Source organism: Prionailurus viverrinus, chromosome C1, assembly GCF_022837055.1.
Source record: "Prionailurus viverrinus isolate Anna chromosome C1, UM_Priviv_1.0, whole genome shotgun sequence".
In the NCBI taxonomy this organism is placed as follows: Eukaryota; Metazoa; Chordata; class Mammalia; order Carnivora; family Felidae; genus Prionailurus; species Prionailurus viverrinus.
In genome coordinates, this window is record NC_062568.1 from 7,851,550 (window position 1) to 7,868,741 (window position 17,192).

At 41.7% G+C, this 17,192-nt stretch overlaps 1 protein-coding gene across 1 annotated transcript in view; it reads right to left on the bottom strand.

Moving 5' to 3' along the window:
* The window catches only part of NYAP2 (neuronal tyrosine-phosphorylated phosphoinositide-3-kinase adaptor 2), a 253,027-nt gene that overhangs the window by 94,973 nt on the left and 140,862 nt on the right, over positions 1-17,192 (bottom strand). The window contains exon 3 of the mRNA XM_047868847.1: positions 9,622-10,728. Coding sequence (XP_047724803.1) covers positions 9,622-10,728 — 1,107 coding nt within the window. The remainder of the gene's footprint in view (positions 1-9,621; positions 10,729-17,192) is intronic.

Here is a 17,192-nt window from a genome sequence, read left to right on the forward strand (position 1 = left end):
CATCCAGCCCCTGCCTGAGCCTTCTAGATCACATATAATTAGGAGCTAAGACAAATGTAGGGCCGACAGGCACGCCTTTACTTATAACTAATATTTTATTACTTATAGATGTCAAAGTGTTGAACACCTAGGATATTAAATAAAAATCAGAAATTGGATTTTTTCTTTGAGGTAATTCAATAGGAGGGAAAGAAATCAGTCCTCCCACTATATTAAATACAAGCTAAGGGAATCTTGTGTTGTTGTCATTGTTGTTTTAATAGACTGGTGTAGCTTTATTTCTGAATTGAAATGTTTTTGCATTTTATAAATGTAAAGCAGGGAGGGTTCTTCTTAATGGAGAAAATCGTTGATTAAATTGCCAACGAGAAAGTGCACTTAAAGATCCAGCAGCTGGAGAATATAAACACAGGGGATAAACACGTCTGCCTGCATCAATCAAAGACAGTTGCCAGCTACCCCCAGAAAGGTGAGCAATTATTTATGAAATTATGTCTTCTTCAGTGATTCTATGTTGCACTCCAAGAAGAAACTGAATGAGGAAAACAGACAATGTCATGGTCCCAATTAACCAAGAAGTCACACGCATTTGCAGAATCAAGGGATTTTACTTATACTCTTTTAACCTCATCATCTCGAAAATAAATTTCTTGAGCTTTAAAAAATAGTAATAATTAAGTAGGTCAGTATGTTCTTGAAGAACTATGTTTTTTTTTTTTCATTTTAATTTCAAAGATACGTGTGTGATCCTGTCATCCGCACATTAACACAAATCTAAAGAGAAAAGAGGCGATTCAAAGCTTACATGTTGCATAGGGCTCTTTCGGAGCGTTTGCTTTCCTAGATCAGTTTCTAGACTAGTGAGGCCAGGGCCCTCAGCGCCTTTAAGCATTGGCTAGGGTTTTTGATCCAGAAGCTACTTTTTCCCTTGGGCTAGCTACAGGCAATCAAACTATGACCTAATTATGGACAAGAAGCAAGCAGCCGAGGACAAAAGCCCTGATAACCTGGAAGTAGAATCATCTAGTTGGTAGCTCAGTGTTGAAAATCTCATGGACCAAAGAAATATACACGTACACTCTTTAGTTATACTTAGAGGCATGGAGGTGAGCACTCACATCTTTTTTCCCAGGTCATTTAGGTCCACTCGGCACATGAAGCCTACTGGGCAGACCACATGTCCTCCCTGAGGGGCAGCGCAGAAGCCTGCTGTACAGAAGAGCCCATCACAGTGACTACGATCTTCCAAAGTGAATTTGGGAGGGTGCTGAAAAGGTTTTCTAACCCCTTCCTAAATTGATGACAAACGTTAAGTTGTACATGCCATTGAGGAACACATTCGGCTTTCTCTTAGTAAGCTGATACCCCTGGTAGTGATAACACTCTAAGTCATTAGAGCTTTGATAACAACTGCTATAATTTAATGGCAATAGGGAGGGGAAAGACACTGGGGGTGTTGGTCAGGAGTACATAAAGTATCATTAAAACCAGAAACTCTGGAGCCAAAAAAGAAAAAGAAAAAAAACAAAATTGGATTCAAGTCCCAGATTTACTCCATGTGTCTCTGGGGAGGCTGTGCCTCATTTTCTCCCATCTTTAGAATGGCCATGTTAATATCGCCTGCCTCAGAGTATTTCAGCGAGGATGGAATACATGGAAAACGCTTAGACTAGCGTCTGGCATAGAGGAAACATGTAAAAGTCTCTGCTACCATTATCACAGAAGCACTCTCAAGGAAAAGGTTGGGCACCACACACTTTTCCCAGGTCCCCACCGCTCGCTTCTTTGATGCATCCCGCTGTGGCCATCGTTCTTGAAATCTGGTCTTGAAACGGTTCCTAAGACAAACCTGTGTGACGTAGAAGCATTTTCCTCGAACTTCGCCACCTCATTCTCCATTACCGCCGTCAGCTCGGATGCCTGGGATCCTGGCTCTGTCATGACAGCTAGACCTCCTCATTGCCCTCATAATGCCTTCTTTCCCTGTCTTTCCAGGGAAGACCTCTATTCTGTCATATTACTGTCCTACATCAACTAGATCATGTGATCAGGTGCCCTTTCTGGGAAGCACACCCTCGTTCTGGGTAGAGGCCCCATCGGAGGGCCCCCTCTGCTCTGGCTAGCCCTCCCCCTTGGGTGGCCTGGAACCATCTCGGCAGACCTCTGGGGTAGGGACCTCTACCGGCCTGAGTTCTCCTGCTTCCCTGACCAACAGCACCAGCTCCTGCCTGAAGTAGCTCTTACTGGTGGTTCTCAAACTGAAGTGCTGAGGAATTCTGATAAAGAGAATGGCAAAGGCCTGGCATGACTAAGATGGATGGGCTAACGAACCAGAATGGACGTTCTTCACAGATCACCTGCCACATACCCCACTATGAAACTCCCAAGGTCTCTGGGAGAATCCAGACAGAGCAAAAATGGATTTCCCTACCGATTCATCCAGATGACCCTGACTTGTCTTCTTTGAAACTGCCAACCAACCCATAGCTTACTCAACAAAAGGAAAACAACATTCACTCATTTTAAGCTCTCCCCTCTCTCTGCCTTCTCTTACAAAAATTATGTTTTTGACGTTGTTAGAGGAAAACAGTGCTTTATAGGTTTCCCTTGCATACAAGTAGAGGGCATTGCTAATTATAGCCATATATCCTTGAGTTAGAGCAGGATTACTGGGGATTTCATTAAAAAATCAACATCTCAGGCCCAGCCTCCAGAGTTTCTCATTGAATGAGTCTCTAATAAGGCCCAGGAATCTGTGTTCTTTTTTTAAGTTCATTAATTTATTTTGAGAGAGAGAGAGAGAGAGAGAGAGAGAGAGAGAGAGAGAAAGAGCACGTGTATATACGTGGGGAGGGGCAGAGAGAGAAAGGAGAAAAAAAAATCTCAAGCAGACTCCTCGCTGTCAGCACGGAGCCCAACACAGGGCTCAATCTCATGAACCATGGAGCATGACCTGAACTGAAACTAAGAGTCAGACGCTTCATCGGCTGAGCCACCCAGGTGCCCCAGGAATCTGTGTTTTTGAAAACACTCAGGTGAATATGCCACAAGACGTTCTTGGACCACTCGCCTAGGCTTTCTATGTCTTTACCTACATACTTCGAACCACTCAAGTACCTTCTCTGAAGCCTTGGTAGGTCATCACTGTCTTGGCTCAAGTGCATCATTATAACTTGGGTCCTGGCTCAACTTCCCCTCTAAGTAGCTGGAAGGAGACTTGCTGAGGCAGAAAATAGTCTGAGGCCACAGCACGGGACTCGGAGCAGAGGGAGGGGTGCAACCAATAAACGGCAGGAGAGGGACCTGACAAGGGTCGTATCTTTATTTAAGATGTTGAAAAAACTATAGGCTTTGGTCTTTCCAGTCCTTCTGGAATAGTCTGAGATAATCTTCAGGTGTTCTGAGTGTAGCTCGAGTCCTAAATGGCTTTGAAGAATCCAAGAATTCTACAAGTTCCTGATCCAGCCCCCAACTCTGGTCAGGAGGCTCCAAGTCACTGGGCATCCAGAAGATCTGGCCAAAGTCACAGGCTGAGGGCTCACCCACTCTCACAGCGAGTGAGAGACCCAGACTCATAGATTCTCTTCTCTGCCATCCCCTTTGGCTTCTCAATACTTGCTTTTGCCCTAGCCACTCTTTTCAGCCCCTGCTTTCACAGGAATGAAAAGGAGGAGATATAAAGTCCTGAATTATTTTGCATTCTGAATTTTACAGAAGAAAGTATTGTTGACACACCAAACCAAATGTGTAGGTTCTCCTAAAATAACTAACTTTCATTTCAGGTTTCCTAGGACAGCCTAGTTCTTGGGAAGTCGATATTCTTACCAGCTCAGATAGGAATCCAAGAACTTGTCATTCAAGACAGTAAACTGGCTAAAGTGGCCTTTGAAAGTAAAGGTCACAGAGTCCCTAGACTGAAGGTCACACACTTACATTGGATGAGAGGCTTCTAAGACAAAGTTGGGTATCTGTTCTTTGGCCTACAACTGATTAATGGTGTGATAGGACAATGAAAGAAAGAGTTGAAGGATAACAGAAGAGGTGGAGGGAGGGAAAGAGAGCCTATCTACATCAATAAAACTACCCAAAAGAAAGGTAGGAAGCCAGAAAACCACAAGAAACAAACATAAGAATTGAAATAACTTGAAATGATATAGCAGTAAAGGGTTAGAGCTACAAACTCAAATAGCCCCTGAAGACATCCCAGTAATTATTAAGCTATCAACACTGTACCACCGTTATTACCAATGGCCGGGGACAATGATAGTCACCACTGCGTGAGGTGTCTCCTGTTCAGGTCACCCTGCTAGACACTTTAAGTGCATTATCACACAGTTAAGCATACAATGATGATCACAACAATGACCCTGAATCATAAAGATGGCTACATTATGTTAGTATACCCTCCCTTTTTTTCTGAAAAGTGGTATAATATATAAATACAGAAATATATTTAAATTTTAAATTACTTTTATTTTTTACATGTATTTATTTTTGAGAGACGGAGACAGAGCACAAGAGGGTCAGAGAGAGAGGCAGACACAGAATCCAAAGCAGGCTCCAGGCTCTGAGCTGTCAGCACAGAGCCTGACGCGGGGCTTGAACTCACAAACTGTGAGATCATGACCTGGGCCAAAGTCGGATGCTTAACCAACTGAGCCACCCAGGCGCCCCCAGAAATATATTTTAAAAGATTGCCTTCCAAAATCATTATTTGTTTAATTCAAAATTCTTTTTAAAATTAAATTAGTAAGAGTAAGTTGGAAACGTTGCTTCACTAGCAATGCCCAATATTTTAGCAAGTTGTACCTCAAACAACTTACAAAAGGATAAAGGTGTGTGTGTGTGTGTGTGTGTGTGTGTGTGTTAAGAAAGTGAATGGAAAGGCAAAGGTTGCATTAGATTCCTAGGTTTATTTCATCAAACCCAAAAGACCCATTTATATTTACAATTGTAAAAATATAACATAGCATGTAAAAGTCTTAAATGGGAATATTTTCAAGAGGCTGAAAGATGAGATGTAACAGTACAAAATTGTACATCTCCGTTAATGTGGCATATTGTTGTGGATAATGAAACTCTTCACCAACGCCAACTCAACATCTTGGGTTTCTTTTGATTTTCTAATATTGATACCGGATGAGTGGGCCTACATCTTTGTTTTTCTTTGCTCTATCTTTAGGCCCACCATGTCTCTGTGTCCTTCCATGGTCTCTATGTGTGCCTTTCCATGTGCTTCATATATTGGTGGCCATATTGGCTTATATGTCTATTTCATCCTGTATTTGCATTTCTTTTGTATCTTTCTTGGTGCCTTAGTCTCTGAATTAGTCACACTGCTTTTTTATGTTTCTAGTTTTTCCTTAAATTTTCTATTAACATCTCTCCACTTATACCTTTCCTATCTCATGCTCTCCCTCGGGGGTATTATAGAATTTAATTATATTCTTCATTGTGACTTGAATGTTTTTATAGGAACATATATTCATGCATTTATATTAAACATAGGCAAAGTCTTTCTTTTAAAAATATTTATTGTTTTTTTTAAATGTTTATTTCTTTATTTTGGGGAGAGAGAGGGCCGGGGAGGGGCTGAGACAGAATCCCAAGCAGGCTCCCAGTTCTCGGGGCACAGCTCGACGCAGGGTTTGATCCCACCAACCATGAGATTATGACCTGAGCCGAAATCAAGGGTCAGATGCTTAACTGACTGAGCCATCCAGGCACCACCTCCCCCAAGAAAATATTTTTTATTTGAAGAGAAAAATATTCTAAATACTATTATGGTGAATATTCCAAATTCACTGTCAACATATCTGTACTTCGCCTACTTCTCATAAAGACAAAAATTTACAGCAATAAAATACAAATGAACCACCTCTTACGTGCCTCATAGATTCCATCTCTCCGCACAAAATTAAGAAATAGTAATCATAACCAATTGAAATAAAATTTATTATCATGAGAGAGACTATTAAGTGTCCTCACATAGAACAAAGCAACATTACAATGTCCCATCAACCAGACGAAAAAACTTCCTAGAACAATTAATACAAAGGCCTTATTTAGGAAATCATGCAGTGAAATGGAATTTATTTCTTTCCTATTGCTCAATCCGTATCAACAGCTGTAAAGCTTTTAAGATATGAAAGTAATGTTAGGTGTATCATTACAGATTATTTAAAAAATTTTTTCAATGTTTTATTTTTATTTTTGAGAGAGAGAGAGAGAGAGAGAGAGAGAGGGAGAGAGAGAGAGAGAGAGAGAGAGGGAAATGCAGAATCCAAAGCAGGCTCCAGGCTCTGAGCTGTCAGCGCAGAGCCCTACACGGGGCTTGAACCCATGCACCGCGAGATCATGACCTTCACAGAAGTCAGAAGCTCAACCGACTGAGCCACCCAGGCGGCCCACGTTATAGATTATTAAGATAAGAGTTGAAGGCACATATTTTATGTAACATAGATTTTTCAAGTTAAAACAGAAATATTAAATTTTCTTTGAATTGAGTATTAGTAAATTATTGTAATCGGCACTTCCGGGAAAGCCAGAGGGTATGGAGGATAGAAATACCAGCCTTAACTTTGTTCTTTAAATGTAAAAAACAAAAAATACTTGAGATTTAGGAGTCATGAATGTCTACTACCTCATACCATTTATTCTGTTCCTATGGTATCAGTAGGTATCTATAAATCCTATCTGACAAGACTAAAGGGGAGCGTTGCCTCACTGAATATACTAACAACAGTGATTATAGGTTAACTCTCAAATATCAACAACTTTGGATCTACTTTTCAAATTACAGAAAGATCCTGAGAGCCACAATGCTTTTTTTAGCCTCTGATAGTGTCTATTTTCTTCTGGAGTCCAAAGTAAATAATATGAAATTATTCTTTGCACTATCTGCATTTTTCTTCCCGTCCCTTCACATAAAGTAAGATATCGAAGTTAACGTAACACAAGACATGCCCTTTCTCGGAAGGGTTTGATACACGGTTAATAGCACATGAAAGGAAGAAATTCAATCTTCAGATCCCTAAAAGCTATAAAGAGCCTGGATCACTTTTCCATGTATAAGCTTTGTTTCACAAGTACACAAAGCTCGTTTTGGACTCGAATGGAGAAGTCTGTGACATATAGCACATAGCCGAATTCTAACAGATGGATTTTTCTTGAAATAACTTCATTAGTTAATCATTTCTTTTACATATACTTTTTCTAGCTAATTGGTATAGCTGCCAGCTGGAGCTGTTAAGGATCCTCCAAAGAAACTGGTAGGTAGGGAGAAAATCCAATAATTTCACCAATTCTAGAATGAAACGTCCATTAATTTCACACTAACCATCACATATTTTGAAAGTAAAATCTTTTTCGTTCATTTTTTTCCTCCAACTTATTCCAAAAATCTTAACCGATCTGTGCTTAAACCAAATAAATCATCTAGAAGAAACTTTAAACTTTGATAAATTATTTAGGTCAGGGTTTACCAAACTTGCCTCCCCTGACATGGTGGCCCAGATCATCTTTTTGTGTTAGCTTTTAAGCAGCATCTCTGCCTCTATCTTGATATCAGTGGTGTCCCTAGTTGTGACAACTGAAAATGTCTCCAGGCATTTCCGAAAGTCCTTGGGGCCCAAATTGTTTTTTACTGAGAACCATTATTTTATTTTATTTTTTGTTTTATTTGAGAGAGAGAGAGAGAGAGAGAGAGAGCATGAGTGGGGGAGAGGGGAAGAAGGATAAAATCTTAAGCAGGCTCCACACGCTCTGACACTGATCCTGATGCAGGGTTAGATTCCACGACCCTGGGATCATGACCTGAGCTGAAATCAAGAGTCGGATGCTCAACCAACTGAGCCAACCAACTGAGCCCCAAGAACCCCTATTTTAGAAATAAATTGCTTCTTATTGCTAATTCAGTTTAACACTAATTTTAGGGGCGTCAAGGTGGCTCAGTCAGGTTAAGTGTCTGACTTTATTTTAGCTCAGGTCATGAAATTGAGATTTGTGAGTTTGAACCCCATGTCAGGCTCTGCGCTGACAATGTGGAGCCTACTTGGGATTCTCTCTCTATCTCTCTCTCTGTCTACCCTTCCCCTGCTCGTTCTCTCTCTCTCTCTCTCTGTCTCTCAAAATAAATAAACTTCAGAAAATTAAAAAAAATAATTTTAAAAATGCATGTATGTATTTAACTTCAGACATGTCTAATAGATTAGAATTTTTTTTCCCTTTAGTCAGGTAAATGAAATGATTTGGGGGGCAGGGGATTACTTAAGCAGTAATACTTACATAAATCTCTCTGGGTAAACAAGCAGAAAAGGTAGGATAAGTGGCTTCTAGCTACCAATACATATTAGTTATTCTAAGAAATGCTGTCATCATCTCCATCGTCAGAAGTATTGATTTTTTGTTTTTCCTTTAAGGAAGGAACTCAGTGTGACTGTGGGAGAGGATATATAAAATCCTGCATTGGGATGATCTGAGATGAAAATGATTAATTACCAGTTTAGGTACCTAAGGCATTTTTAAGCCAGGGAAAGCAGTGTAATTTCATGAAACAGACACTGAGAAAGCTGGGATTTGTTTGGACTTTCCTGTAAACTTATGAAGTGATTTGGGGCTCACAAAAGGATTAGTCATTCATATAGAGACATTTCCCCATCTTCGGAGTTCAGTGGCCACCCATTCACCACTTAGTGGTCTTTCTGTAATTTATATATCAGCGTCTCTAGGAAGAGTAACATAGGCATAAGATTCTAATTACCAGAGTTGTTAAAAGGGAAGCAATGAGCCTTTTCCAGTTTAGGGTGAATGTAAGAATATCACAGCACGAAGTGTGCAAGGAGAATCGTTCATTGCATTAAGAGAAATACTAAGTTCCATTCTAATTTCTATGCTTCCAGCAAAAGCGTCAAACTAGCATTTGCTCAAGTGGGTTTTTAACGTAAAGAGAAAGATACATGTTAACATTTATCAATATGTTTGAATGTCTACCTTTTTCTCAAAAAATCAAGACATTTACCCCCAAATTCCATAGTGACCTGTTTACTTTGTTCGACTTTCCCAGAGCCACTGTGACCGTTTAGATTTTACACTTAGTCCCGCAAAAAGTCATTCTTCTTTTTCATAACATCTCTTCCCTAGGCCCGCTGTCCCTTGGAGTGCTTCCAGAATGCCCTGTTTCCTTCAGCACCGCAAAAGTTAAATAACCCACTTTGCAATTTCTCTCTCTCTCTCTCTCTTTTTTTATAGGGTTTGTGTGTGTGTGTGTGTGTGTGTGTGTGTGGTTTTTTTGTTGTTTTTTGTTTGTTTGTTTGTTTGTTTGTTTGAGAGCAGTGGAGACAGGGTGCAAAGCAGGGGAGGGGCAGGGAGAAAAAGAGACACAACCTGAAGCGGGCACCGGGCTCTGAGCTTGACGCGGAGCCCCAGGAGGAGCTGAACTCCACATGAACCCTGAGGTCACGACCTGAGCCAAAGTCAGCCGCGGGACCCGACTGGGCCACCCAGGCGCGCCCCCACTTTGGAATTTCAACTGGAAGGACCCAAGGCCCTGCCCTCGGGGCTTCACCTGCACACCCGGGGCTTCGCCTTACTTCTAAGGGAACGTGGACTCTGCACACTTACTCTCTGCGGGGTCCTTAGACCTGCGGCCGCTCGACGACGACTTGCGCAGCAGGCTCCGCCCGGAGGTGAAGAGGCTGGTCAGTTCTTCCAAGGGGCTCGTGGGGGTCCTGGAGCGGGAGGCGCCCGGCGCGGGGCCGTAGGTGTTCACCGCCGCGTTGACCATCTTGGCCCCGTCCTGCGACACGGGCCTGGCGCTCGGATGCGGCCCCGCCGGGGAGCCCCTGGACAGGCTGCCCGGGTGCACCGCGTCGTAGGGCGGTGGCCGCTTGAGGCTGAGCGGGGTCAGGGACCGCCCCATGCTGACCGGCGACGGCGAGGCCGAGTGGCTCTTCGGGTAGCCGTGCGGGGACTGCGTCCGGTACAGCGTGGACGGCGGGGGCGGGGACGAGGACAGCGCGGTGGCCGCGGAGGCCGCGGGGCCCGGGCCCAGGGCCGCCGCCTGCTCTTTGTCCAGCTTGGGATGGCCGGAGGCATGGGAGGGCAGTGCGGACGGCGACGCACCCGGCTGCTGCTTCATGTAAGACACGTTTTCCAGCACGGGCAGCTTGGTGACCTCTAGCGGGGTGAGCGGAGACTCGTCGGAATTGGGGGAGCACTGCACGGGCGCGGGGGGGAACACCAGCAGCGGGGGTCTGTGGGAGAGCAGGTTGGGGAAGGGCGGGGGGATGTCACAGAGCAAACCCTTTGGAGTACATGGCACGGAGGACTTGGCGAAGTCCGCGTCAGGCACCGTGGGAGTAGCACACTGCGAAGAGCAACTGTGATGGTCAAGGTCACATTTGGAATCTTGGCCCAAGTCGTCGAAGATGGGGTATTTCATCTCCTCGTAGACGGCCTCGCTCTGGTCGTCGTCCTCCTTCCTGAAGTCTCTGAGGATGTTGCCCACCATCTCGATGTACACGGGCTCCTCCTCCTCGGGGTCGCCCGCAGGGCTGCTGACATGGGACAGGGAGGGGTCGCGCGGGAGCGACGTCCTCCGCGGCCCGTGCTTCTTGATGTACGTTTCATCGAAAGAGGTGCTCAGCTGAGTGTTCGGGTTGCGTTTGGGTTTGGGAGGAGGGATCTTCTTGGAATATTCATCACTGTGGGGTCTCGGTTTGGCGGACACTGCAAAAGAGAAAATTAAAAAAAAAAAAGGTAAAATAGATTATTACAATAGGAAAGCCTTCGAAAATGACTTGTACTCGAGTTGGCTCCTAGGAACTTTTTTTAAAAGTTTTTATTTATTTTTGAGACAGAGAGAGACAGAGCATGCACGGGGGAGGGGCAGAGAGAGAGGGAGACACAGAATCCGAAGCAGGCTCCAGGCTCTGAGCTGTCAGCACAGAGCCAGACATGGGGCTCGAACTCACAAGCTGTGAGATCATGACCTGAGCTGAAGTCAGATGCTTAACCAACTGAGCCATCCAGGCGCCCCCCCCCCCTTTTTTTTAATGTCTATTTGTATTTGAGACAGACAGTGTGAGAGCTGGGGACAGGGAGAGAGAGAGAGAGAGAGAGGGAGACACAGAATCCAAAGCAGGCTCCAGGCTCTCAGCTGTCAGCACAGAGCCCCGTGTGGGGCTCAAACTCACGGACCTCGAGATTATGACCTGAGCCTAATCATAAGCATAACTGACTAAGCCACCCAGGCGTCCCTACTGCTATGAATTTTTGATCGGCGTGGGAGGTGGTAATCTGCTTCATTTCTAGTTTGAGGCTTAGACTAAAACTCAAAAAAAGTCAAACACTTTCCATACGTAGGAAAACCTGATAAAACAGTACTAATATTTGTCTTCAAACTAATATTAATAATCCGACACTGACAAATGCATTAACCAGGGCAATTCGTCCCTCTGCCTTAGAATTTCTTAGAATTTCTAAAGAGAAACCTTCCGATGAAACATGTTCCATAAAAACGATCATGAACTTCATAAAGATTAACCTCCAAGAATTAAGTGAGAAACTCAGGAGGACAAAATCAAGTTTCTTTGAGCACAAATGGTCACAAAAATACCATGGGATTTGAGCCCTTTTAATGTTGTGGCTATTGCACATGATCGCATCTCTCTTTCATTTAGGATAAAAATGTCCTAGCCTGCTAGACTTAATCTCTGCCTTGGTTCAGATAAATAACTTCTATACAGATGGGTCTGATATTTCAAGGGAAATTGATGTGAAAATCTTATGAGGCTAGACAAGTTAATCTCTGAATCTCCAGGTATTGTTGATTAGGGTGTATTTGTCTGTTTTTGTTCATGAGATCTCTTTTGATATCCCAAATGCTATCTTGGAATGAATTTATTAGGTATGTTGCACTGAGACATCAGAACCCCCTCGAGCGCCTTACAAGGAAATAAACCAGAGAATGCTGTGTAAGCTTCAAGAATAACTTTTGGAAACTCACAACAGATATACGTACGAGTGCATTCAACAGCCTACCGCAGGCACCCCTTGTAGTGAAACGTAAACTCTGACACTATACAGTGGGGTGGAACAGGCTGGCAACTTGTCTGTGACTGAAATCAATTATTTAGCATGCAGGGAAGGTACTGGCATCTTGTTATTATCTCATTAGCTCATTGTGCTGATATATGATTACAATGATTATCATTATTATGCGGTGTGGTGGAATGTAGTTACTTACGGTAAATAGTAGCATATAATGTAAGGTGACAGTATAGCTTATAGGTGTAAAACGATTGAGAAAATAACAGGCTTCCCGACAATTTGCAGCCTTAAGGGCGGGGGTGGGGGTCTCAAGGCACAAATCAGGAAACACCTGAGATCATTTTGCTTTTTTCAATTAGCATACTATGACACAGGAGTTTTTCTAAAGCTTACTAAAGGAGAAGCGAGCGCTTAAAGATTAGTTAGCAGACTGCTCTGCACATCAAAGATGGCTTCAGAGGGAGGAAGCTCATCAAACATTCTAGAAGTGGTTATGTCTCTCACTTTTCTGGGTCATTCTTTCAAATATTCTACTCTTCTGTGCCCCTAATGAGTGAGTTTTTACTCACTACAATCAAACACCTCTTTGAAGGGAAGTTTCTTAATGTATCTGGGCTTCTCCTTTAACTCATATCGGGAAAAGCTAGATGCTGAGTTCCAGGGGGTTATAGCAATAGAGTCTGTTAGTGCCAAAAGGGAAAAGCCTAGAAACACAATTGGGTGAAAAATACCTAGAGAATTCTTTAGGAGGGACTCAAAGTGGACCAGTAGCTCCTCTCTGTATCTCTCACTGGTCTTAAAGTTTACTGGCTTTAAAGACTACTGTGTATGTTAATTTTCATGAGTTAAAAAACCCATCAGATGATATATAAAAATGTGAGCCCAATGCATAAAGTAAAATTATACATAATTGAATAAAGTTGACTTAGTACTTGAGGGCCAGGGAGTTAATATGCAGAGGAACAAAAGCCTATCCAGACTATTCTTCTGAAGCTTGTTTTCCTGCCTTCTTCCACCTCAGAGTCTTATTTAGGCTAAGTAACTCACACTCTGGGAAAATATTTGCCACTGATTATTGGGTTCTAGAGATTGGGTGGATTGGGCCAAAGGGGAAACCTTAGAGGAGAGAAGTCTGATTGGCGAGGTGCTCTGTGAATGGAGGGTAAACCTAAAGCTAGGAATTAATGTGTCCAAGAGATGATAATTCATTATATGGGAGTGGTCACATGTACAATAAGATTAGCCTTTTTATACCTTCTAAATTACAATCTGCTTTTGTTTTCTTTAACCTTTCATAAAGTCTGATATCCCCACCTAAACTTGGGTAGTTATATGGAAAGAAATAACAGGACAGGCAGAATTCAAGCATCTGAGCCCAAGACTAGGAAGCAGACTACACTAAGGGAAGACTATAACCCAGGATTCCCAGGCAGGGAGGGGTCAGTGGTAGGGCTGATAATGACTTGATACTTAGGGAGGCAGTAGCCTCACGAACAACCTTGGAACCAACGTCCCTCTTCCCACATAGATTAGAAGATGGCCTTTGGAATGGGCACGACCAATGCTTGGGTTATACTCAAAATGTGAGCAGATGACACTCATTCTGCGTGCCAAAAGGAAGAGAAAAAAAATAAGTAAAAATACTTCATATCTATGAAATGATTGAAGAAAGAAAAGGTTTTGTTCGAGAACACAGCATAGAATTAAAGTACAGCAACTATTCATTAGGAAGGAATATAGGCAATCCATTTGTACTATGAGACCACTTCAGTGCCAAACTAAACACAGATACTGTCTTACCAGGGGAATAAAATATAATATGTGACTCTTACGGTGACTCTTAGATAATCAAAATTCACTTTTACTATGGACTGAATTGCATCCCTCCCACAGTAACGTGTTGAGGCACTAACCCCCAATATAATGGTATTTAGAGATGGTGCCTTTGGGCGATAATTGGGTTTGGATGAGATTATGAGGATTGGGCCCTCATGGCTGGGGGCGGGGGGAGGGGTCCACCATGTGAGTATGTAGTGAGAAGGCAGCCATCTACAAGTCAGGAAGAGTTTTCACCAGAAACCAACTAACTATCCTAGCACGTTGATCTTGGACCTCTGGCCTCAAGAAACGAGAGGAAATAAATGTCTATTGTTTAAGCTATTGTTTAAGCTGGTCTATGGTATTTTGTTATGGAAACCCAAAATGACTTGGATAATAGTGTATTCATTAGGCATAAAGACCCTGTACAGTTGAATGTTAAGCACTCACTTTAATTCCATCTTCTGGCATTAAAATACTTGAAATAGCTTTGTTATTTTCAAAATTAACACGACTCTCTCCCAGCCTTTTTAAATGTACGTTTCACCTGCCTCTGCCCTGTATCCTCTTATCCCCTGGAGTCATGTCACAAAGAGCAATTACACCTAAATACAGAAATATTCCTCCCAGCTATCCATCCTGGTACCCACAACCTGTAATTCTGGTTGCTTTTCTCAGTCTGACTCGTCGATCTCTAATTTGTGCCAGGGCACGTGCTTCTGATTCCAACCCATTTTCTGGATGCTTTTTGGTTGTTGTGGTCTGCTTCGGCACATTCTGTCCTGTTCCACGTTGTTCTACTGCCCACCAGCTGAAGTAATTCCCCAGCTGGCCTTGCCCAAGGAATACTTCATTATCTGGGCAACCTTATTCCTCTGTGTTACCCTGTGTGATAAAAAGAGCCTAATGCAGGCAGATTCATATAATGCAAGCACATTTTGTTTCCTGGTCCTCTTTCTTTGTATTGATCCAAATTTGAAATGAGCGTATTGAGGTTTATTTAGATAGTAAAGTGTTAAGTAAATTTTAGATGATAGGGATGAATAAACAGATTCACTCCTTTGATATCTGGAGACTTTTTTTTTTTTTTTCCCGGGCAATAGTTGCTTCCCCTTCCATATCCCCCTTGCAATTGAGTAAATAATTCATGGAGAAATAAAAATTTGTTTTAAATGTCATATACGCTTTTTTTAAAGTTTCCCCATATAAGGCAAAGTCTGAAATTTTAAACAACATTGTCACATAATTTATTCTACCTTAACCTCACTCTAGGCCATTAAAAATTAAAGAAAAAAAATCATGTTTAAAAAGTCATTTCTTTAGAGAATACTTCAAAACGGTCTTGATCTATGTACATAGATGCTGAAATACTGCTAATAAAAGACAATGAAAATTGCTTGCGAATTTCCACATTAAACCAAATTCAACCATAATAAAAAAAGGTGAGTTTTATTGCTATTGAATGAATTTTAAATTATTTCTAATAAACCCAAAGATAGAGGCAATAATTCCTGTTCAGCTCCAGAACACAAATTTTAATGCTTAAAATAGTATAATGACAGTAGCATTGAATAAGCAGAAAGTGACATTTTTGAAATGAAATATCGGAGCACAAAGGTTATGCACGGCTTTCAGTCATGCCCAGATGATCCGTCTTTCACAGTTAATTTTGGAAATTCACCGTGTCCTTTGTCAACCTATCCTTCTGAAATAATTTTCCCTTATTAAAAAAATATAATGTAAAACCATGCTTTAGTATCTGTGGATGTTCCTGTCCCAAGAAGACACAACACAGGTCATGTCAGTATTTCCCTGACTGGCCACAGAATCTCAGAATTTGAAGGGCTCTTAGAAATTATGCAGCCCAAGGGCTGTACATTACTGAAGAAGAGATAAAAATTCCTTACCAACGACTTAAAAAAAAATGAAAACTCATCATTTCAATTCAATCTTTTATACTATTTATTTATTTATTTATTTATTTATTTATTTTGAGAGCGACAGAGACAGAGAAGGCAGGGGATGGGCAGAGAGAGAGAGAGAGAAGCCCAAGCAGGCTCTGCACTGTTGATACAGAGCCCGATGCAGGGCTCGAACTCAAGAACCGTGAGATCAAGACCAGAGCCGAAACCCAGAGTTGGACACTTAACCAAATGAGCCACCGAGGCACCTCAATCTCATACACATTTTCAAACAAAAGAAAACAACAGGGGTGGATAGTTCTGTAATTTGCTATTTGGTATTTGGTATAGAATATCATTTTAACAGGTCTCCTCAGAAATAAAAATAAAAGCATAAAAAAAATAAAATAAAAGGTCTCCCCAGCCTACGCCATAATGGTAGCACCTTAACTCTGTAGCTCCAGTTATAGAGATATATTACACAGGCAATTCAATTGGGAAAAGAGAGTCCAGTGATGAGAAGTAGTGTCCACACTGTGCGATCCTGAAACTGGCTGATTCTGGAAGGTGAGAGACACATTTCCCACTTTCAGCAGAACTGTGCTCACAATAACTCTCTTTTCACAACTCAACATTCCAAGGGTTTGAGGGATATTTTTATTTCCACAGTCACAAGCTTTATAATACCATCCACCAAATTGGTCCTTTTTACTTTATTTATTTATTTATTTATTTATTTATTTATGTTAAATTAAGGTGCTGTTTATAAAGGAATGAGAGTTGCAAGTGCCCTTGATCTGTTTACTGTAAGACCAGGAAAGTATGATTAATGTGCAAAAAGGATCAGAATTGGAGTTGTGGGACTTATTGTTCTGGAAAACAGAGAACTAGGATCAACGTTTGGATGGAGACAAATGATGTAAGACATGGAACTGGTCCAAAGCATGGTTTTCAAGTTGAATGGGATTTAGTGTCTTGGCTTAAGCTAGAAGACATGATTCTAATCACTTCTTTGCTTCAGTTAGGCTGCATAACTTTGGGCAAATTACTTTGAAGTGCGTTATTATATGGACTCATTTTTGTCATAGATAATAAGAGACTTTAATCAGAACCACCGTTTTTTTTTTAATTACTCATCTCAACGCAGTAATTATAAAATAAAATTGGAGTTTGTCACCAATATTTTAAACGAAATGAATTAAATCAGATTAGAAAATATGAGTACATCTCGTGGTAAGAGTAGAGGTTATTGGTTGAAACAATATTTAAGTATATAGATATTTCCTAGGACTCACATATCTTTCATAAGTTATGATAAGGGATGTTTGAACAGTCCTAAAGCAGACAATCGCTGGTTGATGGCCTTCAGGGAGGGCTCCATCAACTCTTTCCTTTCTAGTAACTGTGCATACTTCTTTGTCC